This window comes from Myxocyprinus asiaticus, chromosome 47 (genome assembly GCF_019703515.2).
Source record: "Myxocyprinus asiaticus isolate MX2 ecotype Aquarium Trade chromosome 47, UBuf_Myxa_2, whole genome shotgun sequence".
Lineage (NCBI taxonomy): Eukaryota > Metazoa > Chordata > Actinopteri > Cypriniformes > Catostomidae > Myxocyprinus > Myxocyprinus asiaticus.
The window spans coordinates 7,954,935-7,975,186 of NC_059390.1; the positions used below are offsets into that span (position 1 = coordinate 7,954,935).

At 39.3% G+C, this 20,252-nt stretch overlaps 1 protein-coding gene across 2 annotated transcripts in view; it reads left to right on the plus strand.

The window, feature by feature from the left end:
• The window catches only part of LOC127436651 (ELKS/Rab6-interacting/CAST family member 1-like), a 300,135-nt gene that overhangs the window by 263,525 nt on the left and 16,358 nt on the right, over positions 1 to 20,252 (plus strand). For both annotated transcript variants that reach the window (XM_051690929.1, XM_051690930.1), the window contains one exon: positions 3,822 to 4,007. In XM_051690929.1, coding sequence (XP_051546889.1) covers positions 3,822 to 4,007 — 186 coding nt within the window. The remainder of the gene's footprint in view (positions 1 to 3,821; positions 4,008 to 20,252) is intronic.

Genomic DNA, 20,252 nt, shown 5'->3' on the forward strand with positions numbered 1-20,252 from the left:
TCTGCTCCAAGAATTCATGGGTCAATCATTGCAGCCCAAAATCTGTGTATGCAACACCCCAATCGATTAAGAGTGGTTCTCAAATTGGGGTGGCATGCAGAGAGGTTGTAATGGGGGCATGTACATCTTGAAGTGATGTGAAATCAAATGCATTTGAAATCAATAATCCAAAAGTCTTCAGATGTGCATTAGGAAGCACAGAGAGGACATTTGCTTTCTGGGTTTGCTCACTCTCAAGTGTATGTTTTGTTTAGATTGATATGTAATGGATGTGTTTGAGTATTTGCTGTGTGTATAGAGATGTTTTGGGCATCTGTCAGCAGCAGTCCAGGTAACTGAGATTGTGTTTCTGTTGTTGGAAAGGGAATGTTTTCACAACACTTTCACACATGATGTGATTCATGTGTTTCAACTGTGTTCTGTCATCCATAATCATTCAAAATCTTTCACAGAATATGTTTTATTCCCTCTGGAAATCAGATGTGACCACACACATTTTTAACTGTGTTTTGGCATGCTAAACATGTTATTTGCATGTCATTTCAGCAGAGGTGGGTAGTAAAGTGCACTACGTTTACTCCGTTACATTTACTTGAATAACATTTTGGGGAAAATAAATACTTTTAGAGTAGGTTTAAAAGTGGGTACTTTTTACTCTCAAGTAAATTTCTAATGAAACAAATGTACTTTTACTTGTTTACAATGGGAGGCATTCCTGTCATTACATTACTGGGTTTAATTTTAGTTAATGTGTAATTTTATTGAGAGATTATTGAATGGGACTTTTATGACAGCAGATGTTTACACAGCTGCGCGCGCTGTCACAGACTGTTACTCTGGCCGAGTCCATCACTGCTGCAGCATCAAGCTCTTCAAACTAAGTGAAATACTTTCTTCGCTCCGCACAGTGAAAAAAGAATAGTTTCATCATTCAGTGCCTTAATTTAACACCAAGACAAGCTGATATTTCAAGATTAAAATCTTGAGAGATGTGCGGGTGCGAGCCGATCGTATGGCGAAGAGAGTGGCTGTGTCCAAAATCGTTCACTCATTCACTATATAGTCAATTGCAGTGAGTGTATTATATCTTAGCAGTGAGTAAACTAAATGTGTGAGTGAATTCGGATGATGATGTATACACCGAGCGTCGGATCTCTGGGGCTGTTGCAGAAACAACGTCACATATGAACTTTTACAATACTTGGGCCTTACTTGTTATTGTTATTAAATAATATATTAATACAGTAAATCTTCATTCTGTTTGTCATTTTTAAAGACAATTTTATTATAAAGAGTAAACACATTTTATCAAATGTACATTATTGTATTTATTTGTAATACTATCTTTAAAGTCCAATTCAAGCTGGGTAGTGTTTCTGGGTGCATTGGCGCCCTCAACCGACCAAATTATCATAACCTACATGTTATAACCGAATATTTACATCATCCACAGAATTATCATTTCCACTGTGTGCAGTCTCCTAAGTTAAAATAATATGACCTCAGTGAATTATTTAGTAAATAAAGAATTCTTCAGCTTAATGGCAAAATTCTGTATAAATATAAAGAGTACATTTTAAAATGTATATCTATGTTTTGCCTCTGTATGTTATTATGTTATTTTAATCAAGTAATGATTTGTCAAAGTAAATTAATACATTCAGCATGAAATAAAACATAGCAGGAGTGAAGGAAGCAGTAAACTCCCAGCTCATGTAGTCTTCCCCGCTGTGGATTATGGGCAATTAACTGTCGTCAAGTGTACGTCGAATGTACACTCTAAATTATATATTTACATTTACATTTATGCATTTGGCAGATGCTTTTATCCAAAGCGACTTACAGTGCCCTTATTACAGGGACAATCCCCTTAGAGCAACCTGGAGTTAAGTGCCTTGCTCAAGGACACAATGGTGGTGGCTGTGGGGGATTGAACCAACAACCTTTTGCTTACCAGTTCAGTGCTTTAGTCCATTACGCCACCACCACTCCACTAATTATAGTGCATTGTGGGTAAGAATGAGTGAACAAAAGTAGGGAACGAGTGGCTCACTCAGAATTCAGACACTCCTACAAAATGGCAGACACCCGAAATAGTGCACTATATAGTGGATAGGGGGTGGTTTCAAACACAGCGAGTGTTCCGCGACCGGGGTTGGTGCGCTATGCAAGCTGCATACTTTGCGTTTAGAGAGTGCCGGTAATGCTGTACAGAACTAATTATCTAAATTCTTTCGACACTGAAAACTACACTGAAATAAGAATCCACTCAGGACTTTAAAAGCTATGAAATAGTGAAAGTAGGCATTAATAAAACATGTCCTTGGTTTATATTTCAGCATTATATATAATGTCCGTGTGGGACATTTTCACTGTAATAATTACTAGAAAGGTTTCCAAACCTCTCTTGTTATTGACAAATTCATCCAGATCTGACAAGATCCCTTAAAGGGATAGTTCACCCAAAAATGAAAATTCTTTCATCATTTACTCACCCACATGCCTTCACAGATATGTATGACTTTCTTTCATCTGCTGAACACAAATGTAGATTTTTATAAGAATTTCTCAGCTCTTTTGGTCCATAAAATGCAAGTGAATGGGTGCCAACATTTAAAAGCTAAAAATAAATCAAATAATTCAGCATAAAAGTAATCCATAAGACTCCAGTGGTTAAATCAACATCTTCAGAAGTGATGTGATATGAGAATGTGTGGATGAGAAACAGACCACTTTCACATTCTTCTTCTTGTGTTTTTGGTGATTCACATGCTTTTCTGCATATCGCAAGACAAGGGACAAGAATGTCTAGCAAAAAATGACAAATATTGGTCTGTTTCTCACCCACACCTATCATATCACCTCTGGATTTAACTAATGGAGTCTTACGGATTACTTCTATGCTGCCTTTATGTGCTTTTTGGAGCATAACATTTTTGGCACCCATTCACTTGCATTGTACTGACTTACAGAGCTGAAATATTCTTCTAAAAGTATTAATTTGTGTTCTGCAGAAGAAAGGAAGTCATACACATCTGGGATGGCATGAAGGTGAGTAAATGGAGAGAATTTTCATTTTAGGGTGACCTATCCCTTTAAAGTGATAGCTCAGACATAATTTAATATTCTCTCATCATTTCCCTACCTTCATGTTGTTCCAAACCTGTGTGACCTTCTGTATTCTGTGGAACACAAAAGATGTTAGACAGAATGTTAGAGACTGACAGTCTCAGTCACCATTCACTTTCTAAATATGGAGGAAAAAAACACATTCACTGAAAGTAAATAGTGACTCAGGCAAACATTCTCTCTAATATCTCCTTATTGTGTTGCATGGAAGAAAGTAAGTCATACGGGTTTGGAACAACATGATGGTGAATGATGACAGAAGTTCCATTAATAATAATAATAATAATAATAATAGTTCTGTAATACATGTTAAATGTTTATTATGTAATGGAATATAGGGGAGTTAACGTCCATTATGTCATTTGTGAAAGTAACAAGTTACTCACTATTTGAGTACTCTTTTAATTGGATACTTTCTTACTCTTACTCAAGTAATTATTTATGTTAGTACTTTTACTTCTACTTGAGTAATTTTTTATTTATTTATTTATTTTTAAGTAATTGTACTTTTACTTGAGTACAGTTTTTGGCTACTCTACCCACCTCTGCATTTCAGCATGTGTCTGCATACCAACTTTGCTATTATTCTAACTGGCACATGTCCACATGTCTAATTCTTGAACGTTTTGGAAATAGAGATTAAAATAGCTCTTTATCTCTAACCCATTTCCTCATTCCTCTGTTTTGCACAGATTATACCCCCACTCATAGACCTCAATCAGAACCGCAGTAAACTGAAATTGTACATCGGCCACCTCACGGCCCTCTGCCATGAGAGAGATCCCCACATCCTGCAGGACCTGGCCCCACCCTCCGCATACCACCGCAGCCAACAGGACGCCTGGGAGGAGGAGCTTCAGAAGATGAGTCCTGAACAGGTGAGGAGCGTGATGTCAATATGGGCATTCATTTTTTTTCTATCTGTCATAGAATCTCTGTTCTCTTCTACTCAGTTCTTTTAAAATGTATAATTTATTAAATGTTTAATAATATACAGTAGTTGTAATTTATCATTTACAAGAGACTGAGTAGTTGACAGATAACATGGTAATTTTATTCCACACAAGTTAAAATATGTATAAGGGAAACGGTGTATTTTAGGTGCTATAACTGGTCGCTGTTTTTAGGTGCTGTATTTTTGTACGTTAGGAGGTGTATGTAATTTTGATGCTTATAATTTTAATAGAATTAGAAATAATGCAAGCAATATTCCACAAACAGTGTGGGTCACTACATAAATCACCTTTGATATAATTAATATAATTGGACACCTTAGATATAATTCTGATGAACAACTTTCCACTGAAGTAAAAGTCATTGAATCACGACAGGTCTTTTCTTTTTTGGATATTATGTCTGATTTGAATCGTGCACATCACTTACTGCACGATTTTGTCATTCTTGCAATTTGATTTAAACCATGTTATTAGCAGTTACTAACAAAGTTAGTGGCCAGCTGGCGAGTAACACTGTTTTATTTTCATGCCAAAGATTATTTTTACTCTCAAATGTTAATTTTGGACTCTGTGTACCCAGTGATTAGGGTCCAGTCCATTTGCCCACTGTCTCTCCATTGGCAGGAGTGTTTCTCAATGGATTCCAATTGTTAATTTGCAAAATAGCATCATGGCACCACTATGACAAGACTTGATAGATTTAGATGTAACTTTATATACACTTTACTTTTTAATGACTTCTTTTACACAGCTCCACTTTGGACATTCTGTAAAGTGTATAGGGAGGTTTGACTGTATGTATTGCAGTGTGTGCGCGAAGTACTGTAAGATTTCTCGGATACTTGGATTTGTCACCCATTGATTATTGGAGCCATCTGGCCTGGCCCACAAGGCCCCGCACTGACGCGAACGCTCACTGTCTATAAATCTATTGGCTTTTAGAATCACTCTAACTCTGTGTAAATGCCATTAGTCCTCTTTATTGAGTGGAATGTGTTCCTATAGAAAATAAATAGTCCAATATATTGTGTTTTATTAGTGTCATTTACTATTACTTTAACAAAAGAAAACCAAAAAGCTACCCAGGGCTCATTTAAAAGACGGGGGAGAGCCAAGAGCAGAGAAAGGGTAGAAAAGGCGAAACTGGAATGGCGCGATAAAGAAAAGGAGTGTCAGCATTTGGATGCCAAAAGAGAGAAGCGTTTGAGGAGGTAGTGGCTGGATTTAGACTCACCATGATGGATGATTCTCTCTCTGTAATAAATGTATACATGGATCCATTTACTCCATTTCGCTTTGAACCCATTGCCGTACCTAACGTAACAGTAAATTGTCTGCAAATGGACACTGGGTTTAGTCCCTGTGTCTCAGCGTCCCAGTTCAGCATCCATTCCTGATTCTTTTCGTAACATCAGAAAAATAAATTGTCTGGCAGTCTGCATATACATTATACTCGCTTTAAATCGGCCTCATTCCTCAAGAGGAGAGGAGAGTGATCTGCTGTGGTTGTGCCAAGGCCCATACAATGCTCATGTGTTTCGCTGCACAGGGAACTGTCTGCTTGGCAGGTTTTTGGCTCGCTCTTACATTATTGAAATGCATTTTTTATGTGGGCTGCCCGATGACAAGCTGTTGGCCAGCGAACAAATAATGTTTAAGATTTTTAGTTTGCTGCAAGTAAACTTTATTCCAAAATTTGGCACTTTCCAAGGGGCTTTTTCCCCCTGTACTTGTTTAATATGAAGTAGGGAGATGTCTATACATATATTTTCCTTTGAGAGAGGTAGCTTTCATCAGCAAGTGTGCGAATGGACTGAGAGGTTTCACAGCCTTTTCAGTCCGAGTGTTGCTACTGGTCAATTGAGGCTACTGCGTTAAATAAACATATTCAACCTCCAGTCTTGTTTTGTGGATCTCAGATTGAATTCCTGCAGCTGTGTCTTCTAGATGGGCCTTGCTTTGCTGGGTTAGAGATCTTACTGATGGTGGCAGTGTTCAGGATAGTGGTAGGACATAGTAGATCCTGATTGGGTAAGTAGGTTGTTATTCCTCCAGGACCTTCTCTAAGGTCAATGATCCTTAACTCTCAATGATGGTGTTTAGAAAGCTGTGCTTAAAATTCTGCGATTAACTCAGTCTAATGTTTCTCCAATAAAAACACCACACAAAGGTCTTCACAGGGTGTATTTGCCATATAATGCAAGTTTATAGTAGCCTAGTTTCCATCCACTTTTCGCGCTATTTTGTTATCGACAAAGTGAAAATGCGTAAAAAAAGTTTGGGAAATCTGCTGTCTTCTGCCTGTTTCCATTCAAATGACATTGTATCGATAAAAAGGGTGTGCGTGATTACATCATGCCTAAAAAAACATATTGTCGCATAAGTTTTGGTTTATCGCAAAAGAAATCTGTCCTTAAGCTGTTTCCATACAGAAATATGTGTTTATCGCTAATTCACCTCCCAGATGTCCCTAATTTTTTTTCCTCTGAATTTTTGGTAAAATGGGGGGAGTATTGAGACAATTCATTGAAATTAGACAGCTTGCTGTCATTTTAATTTCACAAATAAATGCAGTCAAAAGGGAACAGTTGTCCTTCTGATAGGACTGTAATATGGTCCTGATGTTGCGCCTATTGCAGGTTGCCACCGGTTCCGACCCGAAAGTGAAACGTCATGGCCCTGTTCAAGCTGGCAACCTGCACCAAGTAGTGGGGAAACTTTAAGTCTTAGTATAAGGACCATCCATTGATGTGTAATAGCTGTGTGCACAGCTATTAAAGAAAAACTGATGCGGTGTAATATCAGGGTTTACATATAGGTTACATTCCTGATATTCAATAGGCTATTTTGAACAATCAACTAATCTAAAGCATTGCCATCACAACTGCATTATGTCCCGCATATTTGTCCAGCAACTTTTAACGACCAACTGAATTTGATTGTCACCTAAAATTAATTATAGCGTCATAATGCAATTTACATTTTCTGAAGAAGCTCAGCAAATGCGATCTGAGGTAAAGAGGGTTAGATTTAAAATATTTAAAAGTTTTAAAATGTTCAAAAGCTCATTTCCTGAAAGTGAACTCAGCATTGGACAAATAGTTCTGATAGTTTATAGTCTTGAAAAAAGTATAGAACATTCTGAGAATGTCATTCAGCTGACTTTTTTCATCTACAGAATAGGGTAAGTCTAATTTAATTTGGTGTAAAGAAAAGGCATGTATAGGTCTAAAAATATGATTTTTTTCATTTGGTAATTGTTATTTTAGTGCTTTTGTTTTTTTTTTTTGTTTTTTTTTTTCAAAAAGCGAGCTAAACAATAATTGTATAGAATGGGGTTATATTAGTGTTCCAAAAAAAACACACTGATGATTTTCTCTTAGTCTTGTGTATTTATTTTTAATTATAAAAATAATAATTTTGTGCATAGAAATAATATGTTTCCCTTACGACTCAGTACACTTGACATTGTGTAGCAACGCATGTGGGAATACCTTCTTACAATACCTTATCTAGTTGAATCCTCTCTACAATAATGGCAATATTCTAATATTGGCTATGGTGTTTGAGCCCCGCCTGTTTTGGTGCGAAACTGTCCACTATAAAAACAGGTGCACAGACACCATTTCCTCAGAATTTCTTCCTTCAAGACAGTGATCATCTCTTTTATAGAAGCCCTCTACCTTCCCCGTCGATATACACAAGTCAGCAGGCGGAATCTTCACGACAGCGAGAAGACTCTCCACACCCCTGCAGTGCTCTGGCGAACATCTCTCCACCTTGCCGCTTGACGCTTTGCTGGTGAATGGGCCTCAGCATCCTGATTCTCTGCAGCGCGTCGGCAGTTATAGAGTGTCCTTTAAAAGCAATTGTAATTTGTGTGATATGAATATAAATTATATAAATATGAATATATTTATATATCTAAAAGAGCCATTACGTGTTCGTATTTTTTTCAAGATGTCGTTCCGTAAGTGTTCATTGTGCGAGAGACACATCCTGCCGTCAGACCAGTATGAGAGCTGCATTTTCTGTCTGGGCCGCGGCCATGCAGAGTCAGCTCTCATGGAGACAGACTGTTCTCACTGTGAGGACATGAGTCTCAGATCGCTTCGCTCACGAATCACCCTCGTTCTGAGGATCGATTCAACCTCTCGCCCCTTCCCACCTGCCTCTTCTGTGTTACCCGAGGATTCACACGAGGAGGCACAGCGGGGCCGTGAGGTCGAGCAGGATGAATTTGATGTTGTGCCGGCACATGTGCTGTGAGCCCCTCAATCTCCACGAAGTGCATGTTTCCCAATACGCTGTGTGCAAGATGAACTCCGGCATTCTGAAGGAGCGTGTGGTCTTGTTTCATTTGGTGGATCTGACGCTGGGGATGATAAGGAGGATAATGGTGATGGCATGTCTCTCTCTGCATCAGGCGAGTGGTCAGTGGATGATGCTACTGCCCCTCCCCCCAGCGAGGGCGAGGACCATGTATGCGCCAATGACAAGGAGATGCTTCGTGTCCTTACAAGGGCGGTCAAAGAACTCAACCTCGAGTGGTCTCCCCCAGAGGAACCTGGGCAGTCTCGCCTTCATGAGTGGTTCTTGCAGTCCGGACGATGTCAGGCGGCCGCGCAGACCTGCCCCGTTTTTCCCTGAAGTTCATAGCAAACTATCTAAGTCCTGGCATGTGCCCTTCTCAGCGCGCATGTGCAGTGACGCCGTTCTCACGAATGTGGACTACGGGAAAAAGAATGGCTATGCCCAACTAGCCCCCTGTGGAGGAGGCGGTAGCAGCACATCTCTAACAGTAACAGGGCATGGAAATCACGGCCCATACATCCTTCTAAGCCGTGTAGACAGATGTCCACACTGGCGGGAAAAGCCTACTCGGCGGCAGGACAAGCAGGATCAGCACTCCACGCAATGGCAGTGCTCCAGTTATTCCAAGCAAAGATCCTCAGACAAATGGACGAGCAAGGCTTTGATCCGGAGACTTTCTACGGGCCGCTACAGACTTAGCGCTGCGTGCCACGAAAGTCATGGCGCAGGCCATCAGCAAGTCCATGGGCAACCTGGTCATTCTGGAGTGGCATATATGGCTGACCCTCATGGAGATAAGTGGCAGAGAAAACATCTCTGTTGAATGCTCCAGTGTCTCCAGCCGGCCTCTTTGGCGGCGTAGGGATTAAGTTTGCTGAGCGTTACGTCACGACTCAGCAGCAGTCACAAGCTATAAGACATTTTATGCCCAAACGGAGCATAGCACAGATGGCTCGCCCTCACTCTGTTTCAAGCCAGCTCCTGGCTAAAAGACCCATGCCCGCTACCTCAGCGCCAGCAACTGCCACCGTCGAGCCACCAGTGAAGCCATGCAAGCCGTGGCCCAGACGGAAGCAGCCATACCAGCGCCTGCCTCGCGCCGACGGGAGGAACTCCCCCATGCAACTGAAGTGCTCCTGACGGGCGCAATGCTTTGAAGCGGAAAATGGAGCCCGTGGTTCCCTCAAGAACTTATGGCTTATGAGTCGCAGGGTAAGACTTGCCCAGTTGGTATTAAAGCATATTCAACTAGAGGCATGGCCTCCTCATGGGCATGGATGAATGGTGTGTCCTTACAAGACATATGTTTTGCAGCAGGATGGTCCTCTCAAATCATACTCGCAATGTTTTACAACCTAGACGTAACGTCTCTTTTTTCACAAGTCCTCTCTGTTTAAAGCACTTGCTATTCATTGGCCAAATATATATACTTATGCCCTTCCCTTTAAGTACGGGCTGCCCATCATTTGCACAACCACCTGCATTCAAGCCGTTATAAGTTACCATAAAGTCACAAGCACTTTCATTATAACTAAACACCCTTCCCGACTGGGTTCATAAGGAGTTAATTCATACTATATGACTATAGTTCATATATTTGTTATGAGTGCTCTCCTCCTGGCCAACACGAGAATCACTCACTGCGACATACTTATGTCGGTCGCCATCCCACAAGACTGCGGCGCCATGTTTCCTCTCTGGGAAGTTATGTCATGTAGTGCGGCGTGATGGGATTCTGTTCCCCATATGGGTTGCTACGCAATGTGAAATGTACTGAGTCGTAAGGGAACATCTCGGTTACGTACGTAACCTCAGTTCCCTGAGATGAAGGAAACGAGACATTGCGAACACTAGCTGCACTACAAGACTCAGATTTCTTGAGGCACGAGCGATGCGCTCCTTGTTCTCAGTCAGAAATTCTGAGGAAATGGTGTCTGTGCACCTATTTTTATAGCGGACAGTTTCGCGCCAATACAGGCGGGGCTCAAACACCATAGCCAATATTAGAATATTGCTGTTATTGTAGAGAGGTTTCAACTAGGTCGTGTAAGAAGGCACTCCCATATGCATTGCTACGCAATGTCTTGTTCCCTTCATCTCAGGGAACCGAGGTTACGTACGTAACCGAGACTTTTTTTGTATTATGGGCTAATTCCATGACTGCCGTCTATTATTTTGAATGGTGTGGAAAAGCAACTTTAATAAATAAATGGATGGATTAAATTAATCGCAAACAGTGGCCATTAATTTGTTCTCCGTGCACTTGTCGATGTGCATGATACGAGATATTTGTGTTGGCACTCCTGGAAGTGTCATGTTTGCAGCATCGGATCTATATGCCATTAAGATCAATCCATAATCACGTACAATAAGTTGGCTTTCAAGGATGTATACCTTGTCGTCATGATTAACACAGGCTAACGATTGGGGTAAATTCTGTCATGTGACATTATATTTTCTCGACAAAGTGTTTCCAAACCATTTTTTCATGACATTTGAAGTATCGACATAGTTTATGCACTAGAGTTAAACGGAAAAATATTATGTCGACACTTGTGAAATTTTAGCGATAATTTGCATTTCCATCAGCTTTATTTTGATGCGCTAAAACGTTTTCACAAAAAATCCTTGAATGGAAACGTAGTTAGTGACTGCTGTCTGTCAACAAAATGTAAGTCATTTTTCATTCTCAAAGCAAATTATCAATAAACTATGAACATCAAATATGGCGGCTAAATCAATAATATCAAACTTTCATCAAATGTCATGTCTCAAGAACCAATGAGGTTTGTGTAATCCGTGTAGGAGTAGCCAAATTAGTTTTTTTTTTTTTTTTTTTTTTTAGCATTTTATTAATGATTTAAATTGTTTTTGATTTGAGACTGAATAACAAATTTCATTATGTACAGTACATCACACAAAGTGACTGTTATTCACATTTTTGAGTGAACCTATTCCTTTAATTGTTGGTGGTAAATACTGTTTGGAATAGGCATCAGTTACAGTTGTTTTTTTTGTTTTTTTGTGAGGCTGCTTCCATGCCTATAGTTGTCATTAAGGACGTCGCATTGTCCCTCACAGTATTCCCAAAATGAGAAGCAAAGGAATTCTCGAGTGCTTCTACTTCAATCTATAGACAACCTCGGTAGCTTTGTTTCGACCTGGCCGACCTGGCCAACACAGTGATTTCAAGTTGGACGCATTAAGGGAGAGATAATGAATATTTCAGGTTTCACCGGTTACACTTTACCACTCAACGTTTACACATATATCAGAATTTTCCCTCTCCAAATCCAATAGCTCAGAGATATTTAGCATTTCAGATACATATGGTATCCACATGTGCCGAATACTGCTCATTCTTCAGTTACATGTCTTACATGTAGGACACAATCCGCTTGAAGACACTTTTGGTCTTCCTCTGATGGTGGAATCACTTGCAGATGACGGATTGGAAGAGTTGCCGGTGTTCACAAGCCTGTTTGATTGATGTCTTCTTTGACCTCTCTTCTTTTCTTTGCGTTGAGAGTGTAGCACATTACATTAGCGTTCTCTCCGCACTGAATTCTGCCCATTTAGATCCCTTCAGCTATGAAGATGCCAGAACAGGCCTGGTTGGCCATGACATGCTCAAATTGATGAGAAAAGTCTGGGCTCATTATTGGCCTATTTAGTGTGTTCTGTTCAATCCATTATTGTTTGGAACGTCCACATGAATTTACTTGTGGTGTCTTTTGATGGCACATATGCGCCTCCATAGACCCTTAAGTGGCTCGATTCAGGAGAAGGCTTTTTGCTAATCATCATTCTTGTAAACCAAGTTATTAGTGACTAATTGAATGGCCCTTTGTGTCTCTGCTTTGGGCGCAGTCACCAACAAGCCCCATAGAGAATTGAGGTTGATATCTGCTTTGCCCAGTCCCTTAATGACAGCCTCTTGCGTTCAAAATGTGCTTTAGTATTTACAAGGGTCCGCACACTGTTTGAGCCCGTGCCCTTTCTTTGATGCTAAACATTGATCTTCTAATTAACAGTTTTTATGGGTTTCCGTTTTACTGGCCTGGCACTCTAAGTTGGCACAGAGTTGGGTAATGCAGGGCTTTGGGTTTTTACCCTGATTTCCTTTGTGTCTCATGTGGTTTGTACTACATAAAGACATAGTGTTTCCTCTTTGTCTCTTTTCTCTTAATCACTCACTCTCTTATTTTCTCTTAATTGCTCCCAATATCTGTTTCTCTTCCCTTTTTTCCATTTTGTGTCTGTTTCCCAACACATTTCAGGCTCCAGTGCAGTTCCTGTTTTAATTTAAATATAGAAAATGACATTGTTTCATCGTTCCAAACCCGTATGACGTACTGTGGAGCAAAAAGTTGATACTTTGAAGAATTTTTATGCAGGTTTTTTTTCCCCCATATGACAGTTCACCATATGACTATGGCTGTCAAGTTCCAAAAATGACAAAAAAGCAGCATAAAAGTAGTCCATAAGACTCACAATATTCCAAGTCTTTGATGCCACATGATAGCTTTGTGTTTGGAACAGAGTGAAATTTAAATCATTTTTCACTGATAACCTTCCCATCGATTGAGCTGTTGACTCAAGGACTGCTGCAACCGGAGAATTGAGTCAGTTAATTAAACTCTAATTTGTGAACAAATTAGTCTGATTTATTAATAAATCATTCCGTCCAATTTGTGAACTAATTCAACTGGTTCATTGAAAATAACCAACTCAAAAGAAAAATTTGTTCTCTGGGTCGGTTCTAGGGTTTAACTTCAGAGCAGACCTCAAGTCATATGGGTCGAAATGAGTAAATAATGACAGAACATTTTTTGGGGTGACCTATTTCTTTTATGGTTACTGTAGTTCAAGGCATACTTGCTGACAAACACAGACGAGAAAAATCGAAGGTTGCACAACCAAGTTTTACACAAACTCACAAAACATTACCAGTATATAGATTCATTAGGACACAGACAATGCAAATACACAAGAGAACCATAATAAACACACACACTTGTGAACTCACTCATATATTACTTACACTCTGCCAGACCACCCTATTAGGTCTTACTGCCAGCTCGTCCTCTGTTGTGGTCAATGCTTCTTTTATTACTCGTCGTCCTTGCCTGTTTTTTTTTTCCTCTCTGTTTATGGCGTAATGTTGTTTTATTTGGTTTGAGCTGTTCACAGGATGTTACTGCATCTCTGTTTAAACGACTGGAATGCAGGAAGGTGATTAAGCCGCCGCTGAAAGAGCCACTCAGTCATACAGCTCACAGAGCCAACAAAGACAATAGACTCACCAAAAAACGCAGCCCATTTATCAGACGAATTGCCGTTTTCAGGAACAAAAACAAAATTATTGTGTGTCCTACATCTAATAGGGACTTTATAGTTTAGTTTAAGTGATATTAAGTCATGACTAGGCCCACACAAAATCTGCGTCCACAGAATTTGAACTCTAGTTGGTTACAAATGTGTACGCATCCCCTGCCCTTTGCATGTTCAGTTATTAAATATTTTGCTACCAATAAGATTTGTAGTACTTTCAGCTCTGTTTAACACATTTTACCCTATTTAGAGCTGATATCATGATACTGAATGATTATCATATACATATAGCATGGTATTTGCTTGGTACTCAAAGGTACTTTGAAGAATACCATGGTATTACCATGGTACAATGTCCAAAAAGCTATGGTAACCATGGTACTTTTATGTTAGTGTAAATAGCTCATTATGAATTCATCCTTGTTAGGATGCAATCATCCGTGACACACTCCACAGCTGCGGGACGTCCCACTCCTGCATTGCAGCTGTTAATGATGAGCAGTCAAAGTTTGATGAAATTTGCTGTCAGTTATGTTATGTGGCCAGTTGCACCTCCTCTCTCAAAATGTTTGAATCTGCTGTTTACATTTGAGAGTGCTGATCTTAGATCAGTATGTAAAGTTTACAGTCTTGGAGGAGAAAATTACGGTGCTCAACTGCCCTTGGCCAAAGTCATCTGGCTGTGATCTGGCAGCACAAAGCCAGCTGTATAAATAGGGGAGAGTCTTGCATTTTACGGGTCACTCTGAATAAAACATGAACTAGAGAAGATTGATTATTAATGACCTCAGGGCTGGAACAGAAATAATCTGTTAGGCCTTGAGTCCTCTGTTCTTTTTTCTCCACTTTCCCTCCCACATTCTTAACGCACCTTCATCTGTTGTTCATGCACTTTACCTTTCTGTTTCCTATCCGACTGGCACTCCGTTACTTGTTTATTTCAGGCATCTGTTTCCCTTTAAACTAGCAGTGGGAATCTGTAAGGACCTGGCGATATGATATTATAACGATATCTGGCTCAATATACAATAATATTGTGATTCTTCATGTTTAGTTTATTGCAATTCAAAACTGTGATATTGCAGTCTTAAACTGTACATTTTGTTTTTCCCTTTTCCCCTCCCTCTTTTTCAGCGCACCTTCATTCATTGTTCAATCACTTTTCATTTCTGTTTTCTGTCTGATCGGCACTCTGCTAAGGTGTCTTTACACAAATGAGTTAAAGGAATGTTCCGGGTTCAATACAAGTGTAGAAGATTCAACAATAAGGAAGCGGGAAGCGGGGTGGCAGTCCAGGTAAATCAAGCTTTAATGGTTTTTTCCCAGTGTAACAAATAGTCTTTGGCTTTCAGCTTCACAGCAGGGCATTTACTCTTCAGCTTCACAACAAGGTATCTACTTTAGCTGTAGTCATAAGGGACAACATAAACTCCTAAATATCTAAGTTCAGCAGCTTTGCAGCGTTTAGCTTCACGGAATGTCAGGTCTGTGTGACTGGGACTCTCTCTCCCTCACTGGCGTTCTCGGCAGCCTTTTCAAGCCCATCTCCGTCGTCACTGTAACGAGAAACAGGTGTTATGCATCATTAATCACCAGGTGATGGTCCTTACTGCTTCCTCTCTCCCCAGTGACAGACACATGACCACACCCTGCTACACAATAAGTTAAGCTCAATCGACAGCATTCGTGGCATAATGTTGATTACCACAAAAATGTATTTTGACTCGTTCCACCTTTTCTTTAGAAAAAGCAAAAATCTGTGTTACAGTGAGGCACTTTCAATGGAAGTAAATGAGGGTCAATTTTTTAACATTAAAATACTCACTGTTTCAAACGTATAGCCACAAGACATAAAGGATATGCATGTAAACATGATTTTAGTGTGATACAATCACTTACAAACCTTTTCTGTGTGAAATTATAACTAATTTCCATGATGATGTAATGTCAACAAACCCTAAAACGACTGTATAAATTACTATTTAAACAACTTTACAGCTCAAATGATACTAAAGTTTTAACAGAAGCATTAATACAAGTGTTTTTATAAAATTATAATCTTCACATTTCTGTTTAAACCCTCCAAAAATTGGTCTCCATTCACTTCCATTGCAAGTGCCTCACTGTAACTTCGATTGTTGCTTTTTAAAGAAAAGAAGGAACGAATTGAAATAAATTTTTGTGGTAATCAACATTATGCCACAAATGCTGTCAGTTGAGCTTAACTTGTATTGAACCCGGAAAATTCCTTGAAGGCTGCACACAGTTTTGTGTTATGACACAATGCCACATAAAAGCCAGACCAAATTTTGCCTGCTCTGACACACCTCAGTCCCTAGTATGAAAGGCTGATCTGATTCTGCTTTGGTTCTGTGTAAATTTAATGCAGCATCAGAGCAGCCTTAACCCTCATATTGTCTTAAAATAAATGCACCCACCGTTTGTCATTGAGGTCATATTTGACCTGCATTGAAACCATTCAAACTGCTTGAACTCTTTATTAATGTACAACAGCACTAAAGACCCCCAGTGTTGAAAATCTAATAATTATTGTAGTTATTAACATCATTTATTTACATAAATGAAATTATTAACATCATTTTTAAATATTTAAAAATAAAAAAATAAAACTTGGCAAACATTGGCAAAGAATGTCTCGGTTTAAGTTTATTTAACTGCATGTAGAAAATGAACAGATTACATTTTAAAGTTAAAAATATTTTAGTACATGCCTTTTTCACAAATTAATCTTTGCCTTTTCCAGCAGTCAAAATCATGTTGGTAAACTTATTTAACATATTACTGTACCTGTTCAAAACTGTAAAAAATACTCTCTTGTGTGTGTTTGTGTGGACATGTGCATGTGTGCACAAACCCCGTTTGAGAGGAAACTACAATTTGTGGGAAAGACACAGTACCCAGTGGGCTAGGGGCTAAAATGTGAGAAAATGTTCATTTGAAAAATAAAATTTTTAAATTAGCTGCATACTGTAACATCCAAAAAGTCCGAAAGTGAAAGGTCACAACTGGTTCTTCCTATATGGGTCAAAATTGACCTGTTAAGACAATGGAAGGAACAATTTGTTTTAAATTAATATTTCTCTTAACAATCATGTACAAAAATATGTATTTTTGTATTTTGTTTGTTTTGACAAAGTCACAATGATTGGTTCCAGAACCAAAAATTATGCAGTATTTATAATGCATTCTTTACCTGTCCCGGGTCAAAAGTGACCCTAAAACAATAGAAGAGTTCAACTTTGCTGTTGATAGAGCATATATTTCATAATTTACAGTTTCATATTTAAAAGTATAATTTCACTAATTTTCACTCATGAATTTTCATTCATTTAATATTTCTATATTCATAATTTTGTGTTTAAAACAGTAGTAACACAGCATTATTTATGCCATTGTAATTGATTTGTTAATGCATTCATGCCACCTCTGAGCAGCATTGAACAGCCTATGTAAATGCACCTTTTCTTGGTATATATGCCAGTTCAGATGCAGCCTCCTGATGTGACTTTACTTTGCAGTGTTAAGATGGCTTGTTTTTGTTTGTTTTTTAGACAAACTGTTCCCCTTTAAACTAGGGATGGGCATCAGCAGGGGCAGAGTGATACGATACTATAAAAAATGTGCATCACGATATAATAATATTTTCTTTTAGTATTTTGCAGTTTGAAACTCTGAAATATTGTGATCTGTTTCTCACTTGTTTCTCATTCTTATTCTGTGGACTTTGATGCTTTGCACAACAAGTGCTGAACTTCCTGCTTTGCTTTGTCATAGAGCCACAAAAGTCACTTAGTACATCAAAAGGCTGGTTTCATAAAAAAAAAGTTTATCATTACACAAAAATCCTTGTAGTCTAGTTGTACAGAGGATCTGTATGGACCTCTTTACAAATGAAAAAAATAAAACGAATATTCTTGGATTGTTGGGAGTTTATATTTTGGTAGAATAGAAAAAGTGTTAGTTGGCCTATTGCTGCAGTTTCGTCTTGTTACAGACTTGCTGTTAATGGTGCTCAATCAATTTTTTCCCAAAAATATTAATGTTAAAATTGTAACTAAAATATTGATTCTTGGCGTTAGAATACGATACAGTATCATTAGGTAAAATATTGCGTTACTTTGATATAACAATGTTTTTCCTCCACCTACTTGATTACTAACAGATCAAGAGTTCAATCATGATTCACGTAGACCTTTGTGATGAGTCACAGACTCACACCTGTCAGGCCTGGCATCAGTTCCCTGTGTGGGCTCTTTAGGAAAGAACATTGGTTTAGATCAACAGGAGCTGGTTCTGGATGAGCCCCCTGATGTGCTGTGCTGGCAACTGCAGTGCGCCTGTGCCCAGTGGGGCAGGCTGCAGGCTGACAGGGCCATGAATCCAGGGCTGCATAAGTGCAGTGTAATTTAAACAGGCAGGAAATGGGGGTAAACATGGTGGAACATACCCACAACCCGCATGATTAATGAAAGCACATGGAGTTGCCTCGGATGTCTGTTGTAAGTAGGCCTTTACATTACGAGCTTCTCTCTCTCCCCCCCCCCCTCTCTTTTAGTTACTCACTCGCTTCATTGATCTTATAATGTTTATCAGTAATAGCAGTAGTCATCTAAGAGTCACAAAGGTGTGTGGGTGCTTTCAGACAGTTTAATGTAGATGTCGGGATTCGTCTGTGAACAAACACTCCCTTAAGCAAACACATGGCGGAGACTGAAGATGAGACACAAAGATGTCATAGGCTGGCCACGTATTGGTTTTTGAAGGGTGTATTGTAATTAGTCGTGCTTACTGAAGCTCATACTTAGGGTTAGGGATCTGAACAAACCCTTAAACCATCCCCTTTTGTGTTCCACAGAAGATAGTAAATCATACAGGTTTTGGAATAACATGAGGGTGAGTAAATGATGACCGAATTTACATTTTTGGGTGATCCCGACATGAATGATACCTGTCCTCTTGCTGTTTTAAGTGATTGTAGTTAAGATTTTTGCCCATCAGACAAAATATCAGATGAAAAATGAACAGGCTTACTTTGAAGGAGGGACACAAACCATAACTAAGGACCAGAATTTCTTAGAGACCTGGAGGGCTCTTTTAATGCTTAAAAAACACTGAATACTTTAGCAAATGCATAGCAACGCACTTGCTGCCACCCACAACATCGTAGCATCATGGCGGCGAGTTTTGAATAGGCAAGTACCACCACATTTTTGTCTGAAAATGTACAAATCTAGTTTTCAGATGCTTTGATTCCTTTTGCATTCAGTTTTCTCAGCCCCACTCTCGAAACACTGTTTTTGTAATACCTTGTTTCAATGAGTGCTAATCCTGAAGGGGTGCTGAAAACCTGGCTAAACCAACAAAACTTCTCAACCAACCCCTAAATATCCAGAACGAGGGAAAGCACAGCCCTGTCTTCAAAGCATTGAGAGATGAGCCCTTGGTGCCCCACGCTTGTCTGTTCCAGGGCTCGCTCGCTCCTTTACATCGCAAATATGTGTGAAAGCGCATCAGACTCCAGACCTGGAACAAGGGCTCGTCTCCATGCGCATTTGACTCCTAAAGAACTTAAGAACGAGGAAGAATAATATATGAAATAAATACCCCCAAATGATGAAATCAAAAGCGGGATTGAGCCGTCACAGCTGGAGGCTACCAAAGTAAACAACTAAATATTTCGGCAGATTTATTATGATTTTTCGCTCTGACGAATCAGAGCTTTAGATTGTTGTGTTCCCGAGTTCGTTGCAGGCTTGTGTTACATCGACGGAGCCACAACAGCATTAACTGCGCCAGCTGAGCTGAAATACCATAACACCAAATCTTTTAATCATAGCTCTCCAAATTCACCCCCCTCTACCCATTATTTTTTGTATATTAAAGGGATAGTTCACCCAAAAATTTGAAAGAAATTAAGGCTTCAGTCTAAATTCAGCTAAATATTTCTGAGGTTTGTCAGTGTATCGGCAAGCTGATGAATTATCCCGCCAAGAGGGGAGCTGTCAATCTGCGGCACTGCTTTTCTGATGGCTTTATTTGCGTGTTCACTTGCGTCAAAACCCATTCCATTTGCAGCCATGGCATCTGTTTCAAATTGAACTTTGGCTTGGAAAAAGATACTCGGATGGATCAGACTCTTTCACTTGCAGTCTATGCCAATCGGCAGCCATATTACGAGTCTAACAGCTCATTCAGGGCCTATTAGATTAATAATGGCCATTAAGAATTGTGAAGGGTTTTATGAAACTCCATGTTTAAAAGAGGACAATTTTCCACAAATATTTAATAGCCTGATGGGCTCTTTTAAAAGCCAAGTGCTTCCATGCTAGCAGTCGGGAAAGTTTGTTTAGGGTGGGGCCTGTTCTGTTAAGATCCATTGCCATAGAAACCCTACCAATTGGCATGTTGACGGTGCTGTTTATCTCCTCATACAATGGTAAAATTTCACATTGCTTGTTTTCCTGAGTTTTTGCAAATAAGGATCTGCAACAGTCTAGC